This window comes from Choristoneura fumiferana, chromosome 16, assembly GCF_025370935.1.
Source record: "Choristoneura fumiferana chromosome 16, NRCan_CFum_1, whole genome shotgun sequence".
Taxonomy (NCBI): Eukaryota; Metazoa; Arthropoda; class Insecta; order Lepidoptera; family Tortricidae; genus Choristoneura; species Choristoneura fumiferana.
In genome coordinates, this window is record NC_133487.1 from 17,060,853 (window position 1) to 17,084,224 (window position 23,372).

At 37.7% G+C, this 23,372-nt stretch overlaps 1 protein-coding gene across 1 annotated transcript in view; it reads right to left on the reverse strand.

Moving 5' to 3' along the window:
- Positions 1-15,334, reverse strand: part of LOC141436595 (ecdysone oxidase-like) — a 17,995-nt gene extending 2,661 nt beyond the window's left edge. Inside the window, exons 1-3 of the mRNA XM_074099592.1 lie at positions 15,181-15,334; positions 11,269-11,402; positions 38-58 (exon numbers count right to left, since the gene is read on the reverse strand). Coding sequence (XP_073955693.1) covers positions 38-58; positions 11,269-11,402; positions 15,181-15,325 — 300 coding nt within the window. The 5' untranslated portion in view covers positions 15,326-15,334. The remainder of the gene's footprint in view (positions 1-37; positions 59-11,268; positions 11,403-15,180) is intronic.
- Positions 15,335-23,372: the final 8,038 nt, after the last annotated feature.

Consider the following 23,372-nt stretch of genomic DNA (forward strand, 5'->3'; position numbering starts at 1 on the left):
TCGGAATGGAAATCCCAGTCGTAAGGGCTATGGTTGCTAGTTGCCAGAGTCCAGGTATCTGCGTAAAATAATTGTCACTGCTCAATTTTTTCAAATTTGGCTAATGAAAGATGAACCCAGCTATTATTTGAGTGGCAACATTATTCAAATGTCATGTGCAAACAGACTAAACAGTATAAGAAAACAGACACTTGAGCTTGTACTATTAGCTATTCTGTTACTTGTTGAGTTTAGTACCTTCGTGTGTTCAAGTAAAGTTTTTTGGAAATTTACTGCTGAAACATAAGTGAAACAATCAAAAGTGGTGTGCGACAGATTATTTTTATCACGATAAGCAAATTCAAACAAAAATAAGTAAAGCGGGAAAACTTGTCCAAACAGAAAAAGTGTGTTTAGAATTTAGATGCGGTGAGGTGACCGAATTTGTAGGTTAGTAGGCATGGCAAAATATTTAGATACTTATAATATCCCTTTCAGATCTGGTCAATACAATTGTGGTTCCTAAGATTCACTTTTTCTCAAAAATATTCATATTAACCTTTTTATGTTCATCATTTCGTTTTAAATAATTACGTTCTTATTGAGATTTTTTTTTTTTTAAATCTTTTTGTATTTTTTATTTCAATTCCAAATTTTTTATTACTTTTACGGTCATCCCGTAAAACCTATATAGAAAATACAAACTGAAAAGCATTTGTGGAGCAATTTATTCTAAAGTATGGTATTCCAAGAGATATAGCGACCGACCGCGGCACCGAGTTCATTGCAAGCACTATGAAGGAGGTTGGCAAATTGCTCAAAATCAATAAGGTACCATGAGAGCGTCGGGGCCATTGAAAATTCTCTTAAAACGATGGGTGCGTATTTTATAATCAATACCGAAAATCACGCTAACACATGGAGTGAGTGGTTACCGTACTCGTGCTTCGCGTATAATTGCAGTGTGCACACAGAAACTAAATACACACCCCACGAGTTGGTATTCGGTAAGCGATGTAGCATACCTTCCAATCTTAGTAACGGTGTTGAACCACTCTATAACTTTGGCAACTACCCATTGGAGTTAAAGTACCGTTTATAGTTAAGTCAGCGAGAGGCCAGAGATAATCTCTATAAAAGTAAAGTGATGAGGAAGCAAATGTATGATAAGCAAATAAATCCTGTTTATTATAATAAGTTTGATTTAGTTTTGATCATGAAAATAACAATAAAAAAATTGTCCAAAGTATAAAAAATATATCTTATCACTTAAGGGTATGAAAAATTACGTCCTATTCTCACACGTACCGAATATACGAAAAAAATTCAAAGAAATTGGTCAAGATGTTTTAGAGGAGTTTGGTTACAAACATTGTGATTGTGACTCGAGAATTTTATACATATATTAGACTAATTCAATTTTTTGCAATTTTTTGATTAGGTTTTACTTTTTTGTTAAAAAAAATCTTGTAATCTATTTACATTATAGGTATAACGTTTTAAACCTTCGTGATTTTCACTCATAATCAAAATACCACAAACGTGGGTAAGTTACACTGGAACTGGAAACTGGAATTCAAGACCCAAAAAATCTACGACAATGTTGCCACTGAATAAAATGTGTGTACAATAGTACATTCCTTTTTTTTAAAACGCACGATAGAATATTCTTTTTATTAGTAATTTCGATTCCATAATTTAAAGAAGTAATTTTGTTTACTTACTTTTACATAAATACTAGACGCCTGAATAAAAAGTTAATTATTTCGTAATTTTTGGTTGAAAAACTGGTATTGTGCTTGTATTTCTTCAGGTGTTCATAACATATGGTGCAATAACGTACAATTAAGATAAAATCAAACTAATATTTGGTTTAATTTTTTAACATACATTTAGCTAATCAACAAAACTGCAGAGTAATAGTGTGTAGCGCGCTTTATGGGGTTTATGGTGGCTAAATATGGTGGTTAAAACTGTTAAAAAAATATTTAATTTAACCTTTTCAAATTCCTTTCCTGTGATTTTAATATGAGGCCTATTACTAAGACTCAGTTGTCCGTCTGTCATTAGGCTGTACTGTATCTCATAACATAAACCATGGCAGTTGAAATTTTCACAGATAATGTATTCTGTTGCGGCCATAACAACAAATACGAAAAAACGGAATAAAATAAATATTCAGGACTACACTGTGGTAGAACAACGCCACCGTATAAATCCTGTTTATGTGCCTTAGAATAAAATTGTCTCAATGTTAGTTGAGAGTTGAAAATAAGTTAGTAAATATTTTTTTTCACAAAATCCTTATTTAATAACAATACAAGGAATCATATTAAAAAAGGTTATTATTATTCCCCTCAATGGCGGCCTTAAGGCTTAGGCCAATGTCAGTTAAATTAAAGATTAATATATTCTTCTTCTGTATGTTGTACGGTGATTGTAGTTTTTGCAACTTGATAGCAAAATTCCAGAAACCACGCGGAGACAACTTGCGCATTAAAACATGTCAGACACGAGAGCAATATAGAATTTTGTTGATTGTAGTGTTTTTAATAAAAGATAGTGTTCCTTGAACTTGTTGTTTTATTTTCTTAATATTCTTATGATTTACATGTTAATGCGTGTCGTCTAGGAGGGACCGGATGTGCTCAAGTGGGGCTGTCAAAACTTACTTTTTTCAAAGTGACAGCTCGTTTAGAAACTATAACACATCATCCTCCTTTAAAGGAAAAATAATAATAATTATAACTACAAGCATTTAGTTATAATTTATTATTATTATTATTTTTATACAGTATTACTGTTTATAAATGACACAGCTAAAATGAATTAAATTGTAACTTATATTATAACAACACTTTAAAGATAACTAAGGTATTCATTCCTCTATCCCTCATAAAAATTACAAAACAAAATTAAGTTATTCTACTTATCCATTTAGACACAGCTAAATTATTCTACTACACCTCCCCTTGTACAACTATCAGATTTCACAATATCAATAGTTTAACATATAAATTTATCCAACCTAAACTCGCTAACTAATAAACTACTCATTCGATTACACCTAGAGCAAGTTTTTACCATAGGCAGGACACTGCCTCGGTCCATGCTCGGTGTTACATTTTTGCAATTGTAAAAAATCTGTTGTACTGTACATCCCTATTTATATTATTTGATAGATGAGACTGGTTAGCTTTATAATTATTATTATTATAACACTTAGCTTTACTAGCATGTTGTCCTTGCTGTCCATTGTCATGGGCTGCACTGCATGTACCTCGGGTTGTTCAGTGTCTTCACAAATTCTCTGGAAAGCTCTGCAGACCGGCAGATATCCACCGCTTGTTCCAATTTCACTCCTTTACCTCCAGTAGTTTCTGTTGAATCCGTTGATCCCGTACACCAATGACGATCTTGTCCCTTAAGATCCTGTCCTTTGCTCACCAAAGTTGCAGTTCTCTGCTAACTTTCTAATAACTGTATAATATACATCAAAGGGTTCCCCGTCTTCTTGATTTCTTTGTTCAAGTTGTAAGTATTAATGACTTCGTTTTGCTTTGGTTTAAAATATTCGTCGAAAACGTTTGATGACCTCTTCCAATTTTTTATCACTTTCTTCCGTTTTCAGGACATTATAGTAAAGCTCTTGTGCCTGCTGCCCAATGCAATTATTAAAATCGCCGCTTTCCGTGCTTCTGATAGTTTTTCTAGCCCTGCCGCTAGCAAAAAATTTTAAATGACAACTTAAACCGTTGCCAGCGCGGCCAACTATTATCAATGTCATCAAGGTTGAGACCTTGCGGCATTTTGTATTCCACTTGCCCCCATGCTGTCTACTTTGACATCGAGCTTTCCTGAATCTTCGTCCGACATTCTTCTGGAAGACAAAACAAAGCGCGTGGCTTGAGTTGAAGCTTGAAGTTGAGGTTATCTTTCTTATCGGAATTAATCTTTGGTTCTTTTGCTCCGTTCGCTGCGCCATGTAGTGTTTTAATAAAAGATAGTGTTCTTGAACTTGTTGTTTTATTTTCTTAATATTCTTATGATTTACATGTTAATGCGTGTCGTCTAGGAGGGACCGGATGTGCTCAAGTGGGGCTGTCAAACTTGCTTTTTTCAAAGTGACAGCTCGTTTAGAAACTATAACACAGTGATCACTGTTAAAAAGGTTGGCGATAACCTGAAAAGTTTATTTGACAGTGACAGAAGTGACATTGAGAGATTTAATAGTGATATCTGTCTAGATTTTTTTGGTCTTGATTCCAGTTTTTAGTCATCGTTCATCCACCATTACCTCTCATATTTCGTTTTCTAGAATTTTTATTACCGTACAACGGCAAAAACTACTAGACACTGGCAAAATTGTCCTCCGATGGACAGAGCCATATTTTTTTTTAAAGAAACAACAACAGTTTTTAGTATAGTGAGAATGACATGAATTGACATGACAGTCCTACATGGAACTGCTCAGAAACTGTTTAGAAGGAGTTACTTTTTGTATCGAGGACAGCACTATCTATACTATAATGTAATGTACTGTCTATAGATTGATGGCGTTGCTATGGTAGTCCCGTGGCACCGGTGATGGCAAATATCTGGATGGAACATTTTGAGACGTAAATATTATAAGCGTTGAATGTAAGATTGTGGAAGCGGTACGTCGACGATATTTTCGGCGTTATGAAAGGTGGGAAACTGAAGTGGAACAGTTTCTGGCATATCTTAATTCCTTTCATACAAGAGAAGTTTTACTTATGAGTTGGAGAGGGGACATTCATTAGCTTTCCTTGATGTGAAGGTAATGGCGAGACCGGATGGTTCTTCGACACATACCGTCTACAGGAAGCCGACGCACACAGATAGGTATCTGAACGCATCGTCTCACCACCATCCCATATCTGCAACCGTTGCGAGTTCATTGCAAAATACATACAGGCATTTGATTTGTGTGACCCTGAATTTTGTTGAGGTCGAGTTGAGACATGTTCAGGAGGTACTAATGTGTACGGATGTGGTAAATAAATGGCAGCCCAGAAGGAAACGTAGAACCAAACATCCTGATGTAGCTCGACAGCCTGCGTATATGCCTTATGTGAAAGGAGTGACGGACAAAGATGGTTGCCGTTCTAGGCAAGTATTTCATCAAGGTGGTGTACACGCCTTTGTCCAAAGTCGCGAGGCATATTAGGACACTCAAGGATGTTTTAAGTAAGATTATTGTAAGCACGAACCAAACCGCACGATCTCGCAACTATTGCATAAACCTGCTATTGGTTTTTAATAGTAGCTAAAAATGTAAAAGTATGTACAAAATAATGATAATAATAATAAAAAAATGTCCTTCCCTTCAAACACCCGGGTGTTTATAAGGTTGATTGTAGTTGTGGTACTTCCTATATCGGACAGATGAAAAGAACAATAGCTGGTCAAGGAACATATTGCAGCTGTTAAAAATCGCCAAGTGAATAAGTCAGTAATAGCCGAACATTTATTGGAGTCAGGACCAAAACACTGGATTGAGCTTCACAATCCAAAAATCCTCTCCACGGAACGTCATTTTCTACTCAAGAATGGTACGTCAAGCGGTTGAAATAAATAAGCACAAAATTTTCAACCGGGACGATGGATATAAGCTTTCGTCTTCATGAAATCCTGTTATAAAATAAGTATCGGTGTCGGGATGAATGTTCGGGGTGATTATCTCAGCGAGAAAATTTCGCGGCAGAGCTGATAATTATGGTGTGGACTAATTGTTTTAGAGGTTTAATTTTTTTCTAAAAAGAAAACACAAATTTTTATCTTAAGCCAAATTGCAAAGTTTATAAAAGTCATTAATGTTTATTAAAAAATTTTTTTTCATTGAAATCATAATTTTGGTGTGGCGTCCAGTATCCGTTATTCTTGATGAATGTCTATGATAGAACCATAAATCCATTTATTTAACTAAAAATGCATTGTTTTTTATTCTTCATTAGTTCAAGTATCTTATAAGAATATATAAATTAATATTAGTACATGAATTATACTCAAAACTAGGCACTAAAAGTTGTCCATGTGAAATTGGCAATTTTGGTGGTAAATATTGAAGATGTTTTGTGGTCGAACGAAACGCAATAAGACCAACAAACGTGTGTTAACCTGTGCGTTTAGTTCCGCTCCTGCACTGAGCGATGACACACGTGCCATGTCTTGCTGGATCTGTCCGCCAAGCACGTAAGTATCTAATTTTGGTGTGTTAAAATACTTTTTAATGCAATTTTGGTGGTGTATGTAACTAATGACTTAGCAATACTTGTTTTTTGTATGAAGTATATGCGAGGCATGTTAAAAGTTTCCTTTTTTAAATATTAAGTTAAATTGGAAGTGAATGATACGGTTTTTTTTTTAATCATTTTTTATGCACTTTTTCTAATTTTGGTGGATCAATTTGGTGGTTTTGGTGGTAATTTGAAGCCCATCCACATAATTATAATTTAATTTTTAAGCCTTTTACATTTAAAACTTTGCATTTACAACATTATTGACTCAATGCACTTATTTCAAGTAAAATATAAACACTTAGATATACCTACTTTACTAAAAAACTAAATTATAAAATATCACTATTTGTAATAATACCTCGTTAAGTTTCTTGCCGGATTCTTCTCAGCAGAGGTTTTTCGGAACCGGTGGTAGATTTTTTTGACATTCATAAGTGCTTGTTATAGCCTAAATTGAATAAAGATATTTTGACTTTGAGTTTGAAAACTTAATTTATTTTTTTTAGAATGGCTAACCGGAAGAAAAAACAATCAAGAGAAGAAGTCCTCGAAAAGAATAGTAATAATAATAATAATAATAATAAATTTATTGTACATAAGCATGTTACAGTTCACTATAATCACTATACAATAATTAGGTTTGTACATGAGAGTCTTTATAAGAGTATTCAGCAATTCTGTCCCCTAAACTAGGTATAAAATACCTGTATCTTAGGGGCAAATGATTTCTCCGATTTCGAACATCTTAAATACAATGTTAGGACAAAATGGCAGTACAATAACTTTCTTTAGTACAATGAAAAGCTAGATTAGATAGACATACACCAAGTGGAAAATGCTCTATAAGAAGGTAAACAATCAGGGATGACCTATATTACAGATACAAGAAGATTCTCAGTATCACTGTACGTCAATTTTAGCAACCAACTTTTAACTTTATTCTTGACTTCATATTGGTTAAAGGTATAGATAGAGATCAATCTATGGATCTTATTATACAGGCGCGTACTTTGAGCAGAAAACTGGCGACGGGCAAACGAAGTGCGTGAAGGGACAATTTTACATACACAATGACTTGGACGTTTTCGAAGTATAGTAACGTCTAAAGGCAAAGAGGAGTGCTGACGCAATATTACCCGCAGAATATACAGCTGCCTTACCGAGAGTACTTGAGACTCGGAATAGAGTTTTTTAGTAGAGTAGTCTTTCCTTCTGAATTGCATCACCTTTAGGATCGCTCTCTGAGCTCTTTCAACATTCAGCAGAACAGTCTTATAGGTTCCTCCCCATACAGGAATACAGTAGGAAATGATGGATTGGCAGAGACTTTGATAGACCAGAAACAGGGTTTCAGGGGGCGCAGAGTGTCTGAGATCCTTAAAGATATAAATTAATCTCCTAAGGCGGGTGCAGAGACCTTCGCAGTGGGCACGCCAGTCCAGTCTCTGATCCAAGAAAACACCTAGGTATCTAACGTTAGGGACTGTAGATAGAGCAGCGCCAGACTGTAGATAGTACATTGTGTCTTAAGGGCGATAAACAAGGAATTACGAACGAGAGTCTATTAGAAGCCCAAAGTCGAAGACTGAGCTTTAGTTAGTCGATGTTCGTAATTCTAGTACCGCTTGTGCGACATACAATGTTTTTCATCACATTTGCGAGTAAAATTGTATATTTGTAAAAGAAAAACTAATATTTTTTTAAAAATTGCCGATACCGCTGACTACGCTCTTGGCAGCGCCAGCCTCCGCGCCGCCTCCCCAGCCTGACCATGCGCCCGACGTGCTCCTGCACGCCAGCACGACCAGCACGCCATGCAGTATCACACTCATTTACCGACCTTGGGCTTCATGACAAGAAAATTAGTACCGGCAATGACTCATTTACCGACCACGGGTTTCATGACAAGCACATTAAGGTCGAGGGTTTTATTTGGGGGGTTGCAACCATGGTAGCCTGCATGTTACGACACTGTTTAAGAGCAAGTGTGATGAAAATATAATTGCATTATCATCGCCTTCAGGCTTCTAATATACTCTCGTTCGTAATTCCTTATTTACCGCCCTTAAGACACAATGTACTATTTTGTTACTACGAGTTAAACATTGTATTTTCGTAGAGATTTTGGTACAATTAAAACGATTCATAAAACATTTATTTTATTTATATCCAGCAGACAATTTGATCAAGAAAAAAATTTTTTACCTTGAATTAGCACAAGTACATCTAATTTTGTGTAGATGTGCAATTTTGGTGGCCATATATCTAATTTTGGTGGGTACAAGCAATTTGGTGGTAATCAAATTACTAAAATCATAATATCTCCAAAACTACTATGTATAATGAAGGGCCATTACGACACAATATTTATTATGACTTGTAACGTATTGTTGATATATCATTTTGACTCGGACAACAAAAATAAAAAAAGCCACCAAAATTAGGTAAATTTCAAGCTTGTTGAAATTCACCCTTCGGAGGGACGATCGGACGTTGTTAGTGTTGTGTGATGGTGTGATGGGGTGACAAATAAAAATGACCAAGTGCGTGTAGTTCGAGATACGAGTGCCGGTACTTTTTGTGATCAAGTGCGGGTAGTTCGAAGGACTCGCGCTGCTATGCAGACACGACACCCTACCACACGGCGGCCACGACGTACAAAATACGCGTTCTTGAATCTACATAAGCACGACGACGTCTGTACACGCGTCAATGTGTGCGTAAGATACACAGGGCTGACTATCGCAAAACCCTAGTACTATTAAGTACTACCAATGACATTGAAAGGTACTTATATGTAGGTATGGCTTAGATATGTGCAAATAAATGTAATTGTTAATCTTACCTATCTTATCTTATTTAAACCTACTTAAAATGTGTCTGCGTCTGCCTGTGTATTTAAGCATTATTATTTTCAATTAGGTACAATAGATTATACAACTACAAACTTAAACTAATTATTCGGTAAGTAGTTATGTCGCGATAATTACAGAAATCATTATTTATTTTGTCACGGTGCAGACGTTATTAGCTCTTGCCGCTAGATGGCGTTAGTAGCGCATTCTATTAAAAATATTTTATTTCCTATAATTAATTAAATGCGATTGCGCAGCTGTTTTTTTTAATGTACAAATTGAAAATTTTTCTCCTTTCAATTTTATACAAACTATAAGAGGGTAAGCTAGCTAAAATTGTTGAATTTGGACGGTAGTTGTTTTCTTAACAGCTGATATTGTTATTGTGTCAAAATTTTGCTTAAATAGACGTACACAGCCAGATTTTCAGATTCTGCAAAAATCAGAAAACAACAAATACGCCTTCCGAAACTCCATATTTTTAATTTAAATTCAGTGAAACTTTGCCCAAATTTGGTAAGTCCTTGGCAAATATCAATCTTTACTTGTGTATTTTTAATTTGTGTTTTCTTTCAGTTTTTAATTGTAAATTTGGCCAAAATTCATAGTTTTTTTTGACATTTTTAAATCTGTTTTTTAGTAAATTAATTCTTTTCGGCCCTTTTATTTCAAAATTGTATAATTGTTTTTAAATGCCGTTTTACATTTTATATTATAACCGCTGGGCTTTTACAAATTCAAAAAATGTAACGATTTTTCTTGCCACCTCCAACATTACGGCTGACCTGATGATGATGATGAAGAATCTTCACGCCGGTTGGATGGATGGCAGAATAAGGGCCACCTGAATCTCGTCTAAACGAGCGTTAATTTCAGGGCGGCACAGTACGGTCTGGGATTGAACCCCTCACCGTTTTCACCAACACCTGCACGGCTGCCTGGAACCGAAGACCCTGTCCTTCCTCTATTGAAAGGACTGCTGCTGCTTGCTGGCCCTGGAGGCCCTACTTCCTCCAGCCTTTGTCCAGCACCGGCGACCTGCGCTTCGGACTCTAGTCCAGGGAAGCCTCTCCAAAGAAAACGCATTCCAACTCAACTCTTTCGTATCCGCGACCCTCGAGTTTTATTTTTATTTTTATTTCTATTCTGTCAGAAAAGCCTTAGGGGCTAAATAAACGTCTAAAACCTAAATTCGTTTTACTCAAATTGAACCCCTAGGGTCTCACTGCTCTACCCTGACAATTTATAAAGTAAGTAGTTAGGGTACCGTTATCATTTAGCAAAATTATTGCTCCCAAACTTAGTGCCGTCAAACATCGCGTTGCGCACCCGACTACTTTCCTGCGGTTTTCCTGCAATCTGCGCTTGAGGCGCGGGGTAACTCGAATCGGTGCGGGGCGGAGCGTGGCCATTATGTACTTGTCCCTACTTAAGTCTATGACTACGGCCACTGCAATATGTGGTTGAAACGTCGAGGTAAATATTACTCGTGTGTTTTAGATTGATAAGTTCCGTTTGTGGTATTTTGACTACATTATAGGTTTCTATAATAAGTGTTTGGTCTTACATTAATATGTTGCTTCTCAATTGATGTGTGTACCTACAGTCGGGGGAATAAATACAGCTGTAGCATCAGATATATTATGTAAACATCGAACTTATAGTTAGATTTTTTGGCGTCTTGAGAATATACCTATAATATATAATAACCTGTTTCCTTGCTTGTACCTAAATATAGAATATTTAGTTTTTTTTTTTTATTCGACTGGATGGCAAACGAGCAAGTGGGTCTCCTGATGGTAAAAGATCACCACCGCCCATAAACATCTGCAACACCAGGGGTATTGCAGATGCGTTGCCAACCTAGAGGCCTAAGATGGGATACCTCACGTGCCAGTAATTTCACCGGCTGTCTTACTCTCCGCGCCGAAACACAAAAGTGCAAGCACTGTTGCTTCACGGCAGGATTAGCGAGCAAGATGGTGCAATCCGGACGGACCTTGCACAAGGTCCTACCACCTGCAAACCTGTTAGTGTGCGAGTATAGCTTGAATATTATGACCAGTTTTTCTGTGAGCTTCTTATGACCACGGCGGCGACTGTAAGTGGCTTGCCCTTATATTTGGTCCATCTCTTGTTCAGTATCTTATCCTATCTTAGTTAAAACTAACCACACCAAAGGCAGGAGGGTCGGAGCCAGCTTCGATCACCAGTACGCGCCATTCAGACACCTCCGCCATCCGGCGAGCCATCACGGATCCCGCCGTACCAGCGCCCACGACGATAATGTCGAAGTGATCACCATCTGAAAACATAGAGACACGTTTTAACACGTTGAGTGGCGTACTACTATTTTTAACCCCCACACAAAAAGAGGGGTGCTATAAGTTTGACTGTTATGTGTGTCTGTATGTCTGTGTGTGTGTCTGTCTGTCTGTGGCACCGTAGCTCTTAAACGGGTGGACCGATTTGAAAGCAGTTAAAAAAAACAAAAAACAAAAAAAACAACCTGTATACTCGTAACAACTTCGGCTCACGGTACTATCACCATTTTTTTCTCAAATATGCATCAACATCTAATCTACATACATAATATCTAAGTTTCATATGCCTAACTTGGGTGCAACACTGCGAAATAAATACAAATGTACTCTTTAGTAGGTGCTACTTACATGCAAGCAAAACATTACAAATAAAAAGAAACCGGCCAAAAGCGTGTCGGACACGCCCAAAATAGGGTTCCGTGGCCATTAAGTAATATTTTTCTAAGGATTTCGTATTTTATACGGAATCTTCCAAGTTTAGGTATATTTTATACCTTAGGCTGCTATTTACTCATAAACTACTAATAATTCTCAAGCAAACTTAGCCGTTATAGTTTTCCTTGAAAGTTTGATATACTTAATACCATCCTGAATTTTTTCAAACTTTTCCACCCAACAGTTTAGATTTTAGAGGGGTGGGGGGTGGACGCTTGACTTTAATTATAATTTGCACTTTAAAGTTGAATATTTCGCAAACAAATCACTGAATCGAAAAATTGTTTTAGCAACTCCCCAGTGGTTTTAAAAGAGCTATCCAACGATAACCCACACTATAGGGTTGGATGAGAAAAAAAATCACCAGCATTTAGGTACGTCTATGGGAGGTACCCTAAAAAAATTTTTTTTTTACTTTTAATTGTACCATTTTGTCGGCATAGTTTACTTATATATCCGTGCAAAATTACAGCTTTCTAGCATTGATAGTCCCTGAGCAAAGCCGCGGACGGACAGACAGACAGACAGACAGACCCGACTGCCTTAAAAACTAAAAGGAAAAAAATAAGTCTAGTGGCCTAGAACTCTGTCAAGACGCTCATTTAAGGTTCAACAGTCGGGACCCATTACTAAGATTTTTTGAGCTGGTTACGATTTGAATGGGTCCCGACTGTTGAACCTTAAATGAGCTTCTTGTCTTGTTTTTTATATTATACTTTTTTGATATTTCTGTGAAAAAAGTAGATTAAAAGTATTATAACCCATTTATTTAGAATGGGCTAATTATTAGTTTTCATTTGATTCCCATATTGTTACATACATACATACATAAAATCACGTCTCTTTCCCAACGGGGTAGGCAGAGACTACATCCTTCCACTTGCTACGATTCTGGCATACAACTCTCGCTTCCTCTAAATTCATAAATCTGTTCATGCATGCACGTCGGTTTAGAGTACTCCTGACCCGACCTTTCTTCAGAACGTCCCCGACTTGATCGTGGTACGTTCGTCTAGGCCTTCCTCTCCCAACGTTCCCATTCACGCCCATCTGCTTAGTCTAGTTTTTGTATTGTTACAATACAAATAATTTTAAATTCCTTCGCCATATTTTTTTTCGCAGACTCCATATTGAAATATTATATACCCTATGTCACTCCGACAGTTATGACGAATCCAATGATAACTCATGTGTTATAATCCGTTTAGCCGTTTAGGCTGCAGCGAGGGCCAAAGAAATGGACATACATACCCACATACATACATACATACTTACATACATACGCTCGAAAAACATAACCCTCCTTCGGGCAGTCGGGTAAAAAGTAGCCTATGTGTTATTCCAGACGTCCAGCCTGTGCGTCCAGCTACCTACGTATACATACCAAATTTCATGACTCTAAGCCCAACGGTTGTTATTTAGAAAGCCGTTACAGCGTGAAGAAGTATCAAACATACTCACTCACTCACAAACTTTCACATTTATAATATTAGTAGGATTGTGTAAATATAAAAATCTACGCAGACGAAGTCGCGGACTAAAGCTAGTTTATTATAAGTGGCGCAGAGGCTCCCGCGTACCAGCATGTTAACAATAGATGAGTATTATTATGTGACCACCTGAAAAAATTAAGAACCTAGTTAATGTAGTTTTATGTAAATTATTAGCGTTTAGCGCACGCGTCGGTCGGAGTGGACCTACTTGTTCTCTTTTACTATGATATAACACTACACACAAAGTTTTAACCCTCTACTGCTCCCAGGGAGGTCACGGCACCCAATTAACCCTAAAATTGCTTTATTTTTTTTCTCCAAAACTATGCAGCTGACGGATTTCAAATTTTGCACGAATATTTTTGTGACCAATAACAATCTTTACTAAAAATATGGGCCCCTTATACTATATATTTTAGAAAAAAAAAATTGAAACAGAAACAATAAACAGCCTGAATAACAACTTTGGCTCAAGGTACAAAGTCATCCTAGCATCAACATCTAATCTACATATTATCCAAGTTTCATATGCCTAGCTCGGGTGCAACACTGCGAAATAAATATAAATGTGCTCTTTAGTAGCTGCTACTTACAAGGTAAGTATTCACGTACACGTAACACCTAAGTCCTGCAAGCAAAATGATTCCAAAAGAAGACCAGCGCCGTTCGTACGGGCGGCATGACCTAAACGCATTCTTATTAAAACACTAGTACTTCTTTTGCATAATTTAAACTTAAAAAACCAGGGTTTATTAGGAATGGAGGGCTGTATACGGCTGTAACTTTTACCTTTCACGATACAACTTTGAGACCAACACTCTTGCCAGGAATGTTGGAGATATGTTCGCGGAAGATTAATTAGGTTAGAGTATAGTTTTTGTAAGGGAACATATCTCCATCTTCAATTGCTTCATTGGCAATTTTGTCAGCCTTCTTATTACCTCTAAACTACATTTTCGTACCAAAATTCTAATTCATGCCATTAACCATGGAGGAGTTTCCTCCTGCGGAGACGATCCACCAGGGTGTATTTACATACGTATGCCAAATTTCAAGTCAATCCGACCACTGGAAGTAGGTTAAATTTAGCTTCCAATATTTGACCCAAATAAATAAACAGGGCAATTTAAGCTAATAAAAGTCGAGAGAAATATAACCAGTCGATCGATATTTAGTGCGATTGGACTCGTCGGAAATATTAGGTAGGTACCTATACAAGATTACAAAGTAGGACTTGAGCGCCATAATTTAGATAAGTGTGCGGCTCGAGAGCCTGACCAGCAAACCGTAGTCGGTACGGTACCTACAGGCTGATTTGCTAATTGTAATGGGCTATATAGACAGATTAGTTTAGTAGAAAGTGGTGTTGAGACGTAGCAGTAGCTTCATTCTACGGATAAATAATTGCGCAGAAGCAAGCCTCGGAGAGGGCTACGGAAGAAGCACAGACTCCTCGCGTAATTTGGATGGGTTCATCATTTTGGGGCACGGTTTACAAGATGAGAGGCCCGTCAAATGTAGGCTGAACCATAACTGGCGCCACAGTGCTTGCAAACGCACTAGCATAAGAAGATCCTATGGCGCCCGCTGTTCAATACTGATGAGAGGCCAAACCGCTGGCTTTTGTGGCTACCAGCACCATCGTACTCTCTAATATTATCTAATAGAGCTAGCATTATTAGGCTGGATTTAACCGTGGGCGATAAAGACCCGGAGAAAACCATGGTATAAGAAGCATTATATTTCTGACTTAGTATTGTAAAGCAAGTGTCTAAAAATTTTCTTATAGCAGTGAGCACTTACCGTAAGGGTAAAAGAAGTCTTTAATTACCTTTAACTGGACTGTTTTCTGGCCAGCTGACATTTACAAAAGACGCTACTGTGGCAAAAAGCTGCAAAGAGCTGACGACAGAATCGATCGTCGTCGTTGGATTAAAGTTGGCAGGATTGCCCAGTGTTGACGAGAGGATATCCATCGCGTACCAAAAACAACTTGAAATGCGTCTGATTTCTAAGTTTGAGCGCTTTTATATAGGTTAGATACAGATGCGTACTGAAATTTATTAATTGTTTTATCAACGTGATCTTTTCGTAGCAATAGGTATGGTTGTCAGAAAAAACAAATACATTTTGAATATTCACTTTTGTTCGTAACTATAAAACAAATACGTACTTACCTTCGCCTTCTTACTTAACTCGCCTTTGTTCTCCTCTTTGTATATTATTATTTTTATTTTTATGTGCAATAAAGAGTTTACATACATACATACATACCTTATTAGGAATACACCTCTAGATACGCTCTAGATATGTCTTTACGGTACAAAATCTTTTTCGCCCTAATTCATTTATTTATTTATTTATAAAATTACAATTTTAAGCTTAGTATGGAACCAAAGCGCTTACAATGTTAATTAATGACGGTAACTTAAGTTAGGTAAACATATTGCATATTTTGCATAAGCTATTTATTTTAATGAGCAATGCATGCCAGCTGTCAGCGAATACGTCGGCATCCTGTGTCAGCACGAGGTCGTTGAGAGTTGTTTTAAAACAATATACGTCAAATGACATTTATTTATGTCATAAAATGAAAATTAAAAATTATTTATTTGACAATGTTAAAGTACATTAATTTATTAATTTATTTAGAAAGTACATCCACATCATGTGTATTACAATTTGAGCCATATTATAAACTATTTAAAGGTGCTTTATTCCGATATACATGACAATTACGGAACACATGTCATTGACCATAAATGCGAGATGTCCATTACAATGTATTAATAAGTAATCTAATGCCCATCGTATCTAGAGTTGATATTTAAGTATTTCAAGTGGAGTCCTAATAAAGTGCATGTATGTATGATCACAGTATTTAAATTCACAGATTAGATTTCACACAATACCTACCCGGATTTTATAACGACGGACAAAGGCACGCGATGTACTATTTCTTGGAGATGATGAGATGAGGTGGGGAAGAGAAATGTGGATCTTGGGAAGTTTCTACTGGCTCTTCCGCGAAATAAAAATAAGTACAGCACTTTACTTTCACGACTATATTGTTCATTAAAATTTGTTTCAGGCTTACAATGATGCAATATATTAAATATAATTTAGGCTACGCGAGACCGATACAAAAATATGTGCCTCCATCGGAGCAACCGGATACAGAGAGAGTGTGATAGATAGTTCGATATAGATCAAGGGCAAGTGTCAAACTTCCTAAGTACTTATTGAACAAATGACAGGTGTACCAACATCGTGTGAGCATGCCTACATTTAATGCAACATTCTCAACACTATTTGCAATGACAATAATAAAAGGAAAAAACCAGCCAAGAGCGTGTCAGACATGCCCAAGATAGGGTTCCGTAGCTATTATGAAAAAATCAAGTATTATTTTTCTAAGGATTTCATATTGTGTACGGAATCTTCCATGTTTAGATATATTTACCTTAGGCTGCTATTTACGCTTAAACTGCTAATAATTCTCAAGCAATCTTAGCCGTCATAATTTTCCTTGTAAATATAATTACTAGGTAGGTACCATCCTTGATTTTTTCAATTTTCCCATCAAATAGTTAAGATTTTAGAGGCTGGGGACGACGACGCTCGTTTTAATGAAAATTTGCACTTTAAAGTTGAATATTTCGCAAACACATCACTGAATCGAAAAATCAACCTGGCAACCCCGCAATGGTTTTAACGATACCCGAAAACGGTTGGAAAATTGAACACACTTGTACTTAAACTTTTCGACAAACACGCGCCTGTAAAAACGATTGTTGTGAAGGAGGCACTCAAACCATGGCTGACGAGCAATGTAAAGCTTATGATGCGTCTCAGAGACAAAGCCCACGCCAAATACAGGCGATCCAAGACTGATGCTCATAAGCAATACTATTTGGACCTGAAACATCTAGTGATCGCAGCCATTCATAGCGAGAAACGAGCCTACTTCGAGCACCACATCAACGACATTACCGACTCAAAGACACTCTGGAAAAACTTAAAGCGCGTTGTCCTTCCAGACTCACAGATGCAGACTGACCTACCGACACACTTTAACGACCCCGACTTAATAAACCGCCATTTCTTAAATATACCTGGTAAACCTGCTGCATCTATATCTGACCTGACACGGTATGAATTTGATAGACAAAGTGACAAAAAATTTACTATTTTACCAACGACAATAGAAGCTGTGACAAAAATAATGACCTCTATTAAAACGACTGCAAAAGGACATGACTCTATTGCCATTGACATGCTACTCATGACTCTCCCGGTGACTTCTAAGATACTGACTTTCATCATCAATAAGAGCATTGAGACTATGACTTTCCCGACTGATTGGAAAATCGCTCAAGTGACCCCTTACCGAAAAAACCTAACCTTTTTAATATATCCGAACTCCATCCTATTAATATCCTTCCCTGTGCATCAAAGATTTGGTGGAAAGGGTGGTTTGCGTCCAGCTGTCGGAATACTTGGAGAAATACAACATTCTACCTGAACTGCAATCTGGTTTTCGCAAGGGTCGTTCGACAGTTACTGCGTTACTAGATGTAGTTGATAATATATTACAGGCTCAGGATGCTGGTAAGAGTACCATTTTAGTGCTTTTAGATTTCTCCAGGGCTTTTGACTGCATTAGCATTCCCTTGCTGTTATTTAAGATGTCGTATTATGGATTTGATGTAACGACGATAAAATGGTTTAACAGTTATCTGACTGACCGTGCGCAGACCATCGTATTGCGTGGGCTGGATGGTGGTGCTCTGCGGTCCTCTCTTTGCCCTGTGACACGGGGTGTGCCGCAGGGTTCGATACTGGGTCCTCTGCTGTTTATATTGTATAGTTCTGATATTGTCAACAGTATAAAGAGCAGTGGATACCATCTTTACGCGGACGATCTTCAACTGTACGTCTCCTGCGCGCCATCAGAAACGTCCATAGCTGCAAACGCCATCAATGCAGGCCTCGATCGTGTTTCTGCTTGGTCAGAGAGCAACTGTTTAGTCCTCAATCCCGGCAAATCGAAGTACATAGTTTTTGGATAGAGACATCAAATTCAGAATGCTATTGATGCTCTGACTAACCGAGAATGTTGCCGTCATGGGTGATCAAATAGAACGGGTGGTAGAAGCTAACTACCTTGGCCTCCTTATGGACGGCAAGCTGAGCTTTGAGAACCACATTTTTAAAGTTGTGAGTAACTGCTTCTATCGTCTCAAAGTTCTGTACAATATACGCGATTACCTTAGTGTCGATTTGCGTGTTGACCTTTGTGAATCGCTTATATTGTCCAGATTAAACTATTGTGATGTTGTTTATGACGGCTGTATTGTTGGTCGTATTAAGAGGCTTTTACAGCGGGTGCAGAACGCATGCGCTCGTTTTTGTTTCCGTGTCCCTCCCCGCAGCCACATCACTCCGTACCTGAACGCCGCTAACTTGTTGAACATGTCTGCACGCAGGCGCATGCACCTCGCCACCCTGCTGTTTGGTGTGAGACGCTACAGGACCCCATTGTACCTCCACAATAAAATTGTTTGGTCGAGGAGTGAGCGCAGGAGCGCAATGGCTCTTGTGCCCAAGCACCGGACCGAACCGGAAGTTTTAAGTTTGCGGCGTCCAAGTGCTGGAATAATATTCCTCCCCCTATCCAAGGATATACCTTCAAGCGCAAGCTGAAGGATTACTTATTGACGCTCCAAAAATCCCTTCCCTATCCATCACTTTGACATGCCAACCACATTGATATGCCAGCCTGTTGTTTTTAAACAATCCATTTTTTTTCTTTCTTTTAATTATTATTTTAATAATTATTTATTTATTTCTTGGTTTGTTATAGTTATTTTTTTTCTCTTAATTTCATTTGCGTATGTATAGATAAGTGGTTAATTTATTATATTTGTGTATCGTTCCGTGAGTCACAGACGGTTCTGGCAGAAAATCAGCGCTGCAGGCGTTTAACGCTTCAGCATAATGCTGAGTCAGCGACCGTTTCACTTTCGCGGGGACCTCTGTGGCGGGGACACACAAAATTGTGTATATTGTATTTACTATTTTCATGTGTTTTCTGTATTTTTTTATTTGTGTAAATTTTGCTGTATATGTGTGTCTTCTGTGTTAGTGAATAAATGTCTTCTTTCTTTCTTTCTTTCTTTCTTTCTATACCCCACAATATAGGGTTAGTCAAAGAAAAAAAATCACCACCACTTTACGTCAATGGGACGTACCCTCAAAAAGTTTTTTTTTGTTTTATTTTTTACCACTGTCGACGTGACTGATATGTATATTCATGCCAAATTACAGCTTTCTATTACTTACGGTCTCTGAGCTTAGCCACGGATAGACAGACACAAACAGACAGACATCCCGAAACTATAAGGTTTCTTAGGTTGACTACGGAACCCTTAAGCTGCGTCCGGATTGCGCGTACATTGGCACGCGTAGTCGGTTACGCGTTTCCTGGTACACCATGCCCGTACTTGCAGCTACGCGTAGACGGCAAAATGCATTCTCAGCCATTGACTGAGGCTCGCAGCTCTATGTACCTATCGATTGGCCTCGCCTTCAGGTTCGCGGCGGTCCGTACAGGAGCTGTACGCGTATCCAATGTACGCGTGGACTGCGTATTCCGACTACAAGTAACACAGGAACGCACTGTCCGTATGCAGCTTAAAAAGACAGTATAAATAAGCGCAAAAAAAAAAACAATGTTCAGTACAAAATTACATACAATGTTACTTTTTAAAAACGTACGCTCAAGTAATGGACAGACCATCTTAATAAAGTGGCGCGGTTTTTACTTTTCTTTTATTGTTTACGAAGTTGGTAACGCTTTAAAACCTTACATATTTAGCCAACAGTTTCAAAATTGAAAACTATTTAAAAACTAATTGGACTATGCATAATACAATTTTATTAATTAATTCTTAATATAATTGAATAGATTCATATTCGTAGTCATTAATTGTGTTTCACGAAATTAAACCGTGTTTTTTTAAATATTTTTGCACAGTTGTCATTTTGAGGTTATTTCCATGCCCTAAAAATCCTCCATTCACAAAAACCGTAAAGCTGTTCAGGGGTATCCAACGTCAATAAAAAAATACTTTAATCCTTAGAGAATAAAAGGAGCTTTAGTCCCGATATGCATGGCAGAGACTAAAGTAACATTTTAAGAGCATGAGAAGTGAAAATACTTAAATCACCTTCTCGTGACCTTTGTTAACGTAGAAAGGTCATTACAATTTAGTTATTTAAAATGGTTTTTTTCTAGTCGACGTGAACGACTGACAGCCAAATCTTTTTAACAAAATTTTAATCGTTTATTTAGAATAATTTGGATAAATGATTATAAATGTAATATATAAATCTTATCATTTGTGAAATATATAAGTTTAAAATACTTAAATTGTGTATTTGTGTTTTTTTTGTCAACCATATTTTGCACAGCACAAGCAATTATTTAAAATATAATACACCCGAGCTCTTTTTGCTGTTCTCTTTCACGTACTTGGCCATATGGTAGTGAATATGGCCAAGTATCTACGTTTAAGAGAACAGCAAAGCGGCCTCGGGTGTGTTATACTACTACATAATCCTACTTAACTAACCTTATAACGAAAGTTTGTAAGTACGTGCGTGCGTGTGTTTTTTACCTTTTCACGCCAATACGGCTGGAAGGATTAAGATGAAATTTGGCATATAAATAACTGAAAATGAGAAACAACACATCGGTTACTTTTTACTCGGCTGTCTGAAGGAGGGTTACCTACGTTTTTCGAGCGTATGTATGTATGAATGTTTGTATTTACGCTTGTATGTAGTATCGATCAACCATGGTTACAGTTATAGGTCGGTGTCCTCAGGTAAATATGAAGTGCCCCGACTGACCAACTACTTACTGCGGCGACTGAACATTAAAAAAACCGGGCAAGTGCGAGTCTGACTCGCGCACCGAGGGTTCCGTACACATTTATAGGTATGTAAGTAAACGGGAATCGTGTCTTGAAGACATTTCACGCTTTTTCCGAGTGAATTAATACATCCAGTGTATGCAGAGCCCTACTCTTGAGCAAAATGTACGCAGTGTGGGGTCAGATTATATTGGTCTATAATATTTACAGACAGACAAAAAATCAAGATTTTCAGACCTTTCTAGTTGGTTGTGTTATAATAGCTACCTTCATACCAAATTTCAAGATTCTGAGTTCACGGGAAGTAGGTACCCTGTAGGTTTTTATATTGGTGTGACCTGAGATTAATACGAGAGCGAGAGGGACGGTACGATACGAACTTCGAGTTTCGACTTTCGTAGTAGCCCTGCTGTTTCCCCTTTGCCAATGCTATATGGCCATTTGGCCGTCACCGTATATGAAAACCAAAGTTGGCCGCGACATGTTGTCATTTTTGATTGTCCGACGTCGGATAGTCGGCTTTACCGACACATCATTAGGTACTAAAAATGGTTCGTATGAGCCGGCTATTCGGGAGATTGCTGTCGCAAACAAGGAAAGCGTTCCCTGTGTTGTGCAGTGGTGTCGTGCAGTTTGCTACAATATGAAGCGACAGCGAATATGAACCCGCTGTTCTGATGAGTTTTTTTTGGTGATATTTTTCATAAAATTTTCGATTTCGCAAAATTAATCTGGGGGTGTCAGTCATGGCCACTCAACGGGGTTTTTTTTTTGAGTAAAATTTTTAATTTGGCGCCGCCGCTCCAAGGAATACGTTAAATTATTCCATTTAAAATTTACACCTGTATCCACGCACTATTATTACAATTACGTACTTATATGGAAAAATTGAAAAAAAAAAAACCATTTATCTTCCATTTTCATTGTGAGCGTGTTAAATTGGTTTCGATTATTTAATTAAAGCAAGAAACATACCAAGTTAATTTCGCATTCAAATTTGACATCTGAATCAACATATTGGATTGCATCAGGTGATAATCCGAATTCTAAGACGTCATATAAGTATTTAGTTACAGCACAATGTAGTTTTTGTCTTTACATACGCGGAATGAAGCATATGATGAGAGAATACTTGAAAAACTTTTTGCATGGTTGTACTTAATGAGACTTTAGATATAGTATGCCAAATTTCAAACCCAGGTTGTCATTTTTGTTTTTTTAAATATTCCTTTTTTATCAAATTCATGCGTCACGGAACGGAATGGAGCAAATGAATATCGTGCTGGTATAAAGTTTATTTTTAAGCAAGGAAAACCTCCGCAATTAATTATGTCTGAAATGACAGCTGTTTACAGACATCAGTGCCCTGGTAAAACCATGATTTATAAATGGTATAATTTATTTTTCTCAAACATGCTCGGAAATGTATGCGTTAATGTCACGAAATGGAGACATGAAGTTTCTCATTTATGGCTCCCTACTACCTCCCTACATAACTTCTTGGCCTAGGCCATGAAGTATGTATGAAAATCCATTATTGTCCGCTGCTCTAACTTTTTAATTTTGCTTACTAACATTAAACTGACAAAGGAAAAATTACGAACAGCCAACCAACACTACTCTGTAAGCATTTGCGATACTGCGATGCGATGCGATGCGATGCGATGCGATGCGAAGCGATGCGATGCGATGCGATGCGATGCGATGCGATGCGATGCGAAGCGATGCGAAGCGAAGCGATGCGATGCGAAGCGATGCGATGCGATGCGAAGCGATGCGATGCGATGCGATGCGAAGCGATGCACTGCGATGCGATGCGATGCGATGCGATGCGATGCGATGAATGGATGGATGGATGGATGGATTAAATATTTCCTCACATTGTTTGAGAAAAGCACTATACAAACCTCGGCCAGAACAGGGATTGCTGGACTCCTTTTATCCGGCCTCGTCTACGACTCGGCCGTCTACCCCAAACTCGTCCATCAATCCCTTACTTCATGGCCTCTGCAGTAATGTACTATTAAAATGGCAGAGAGTCACTTGAAGATGACTCTCGCCCAGGAAGGCCGGTTGAGGCGAC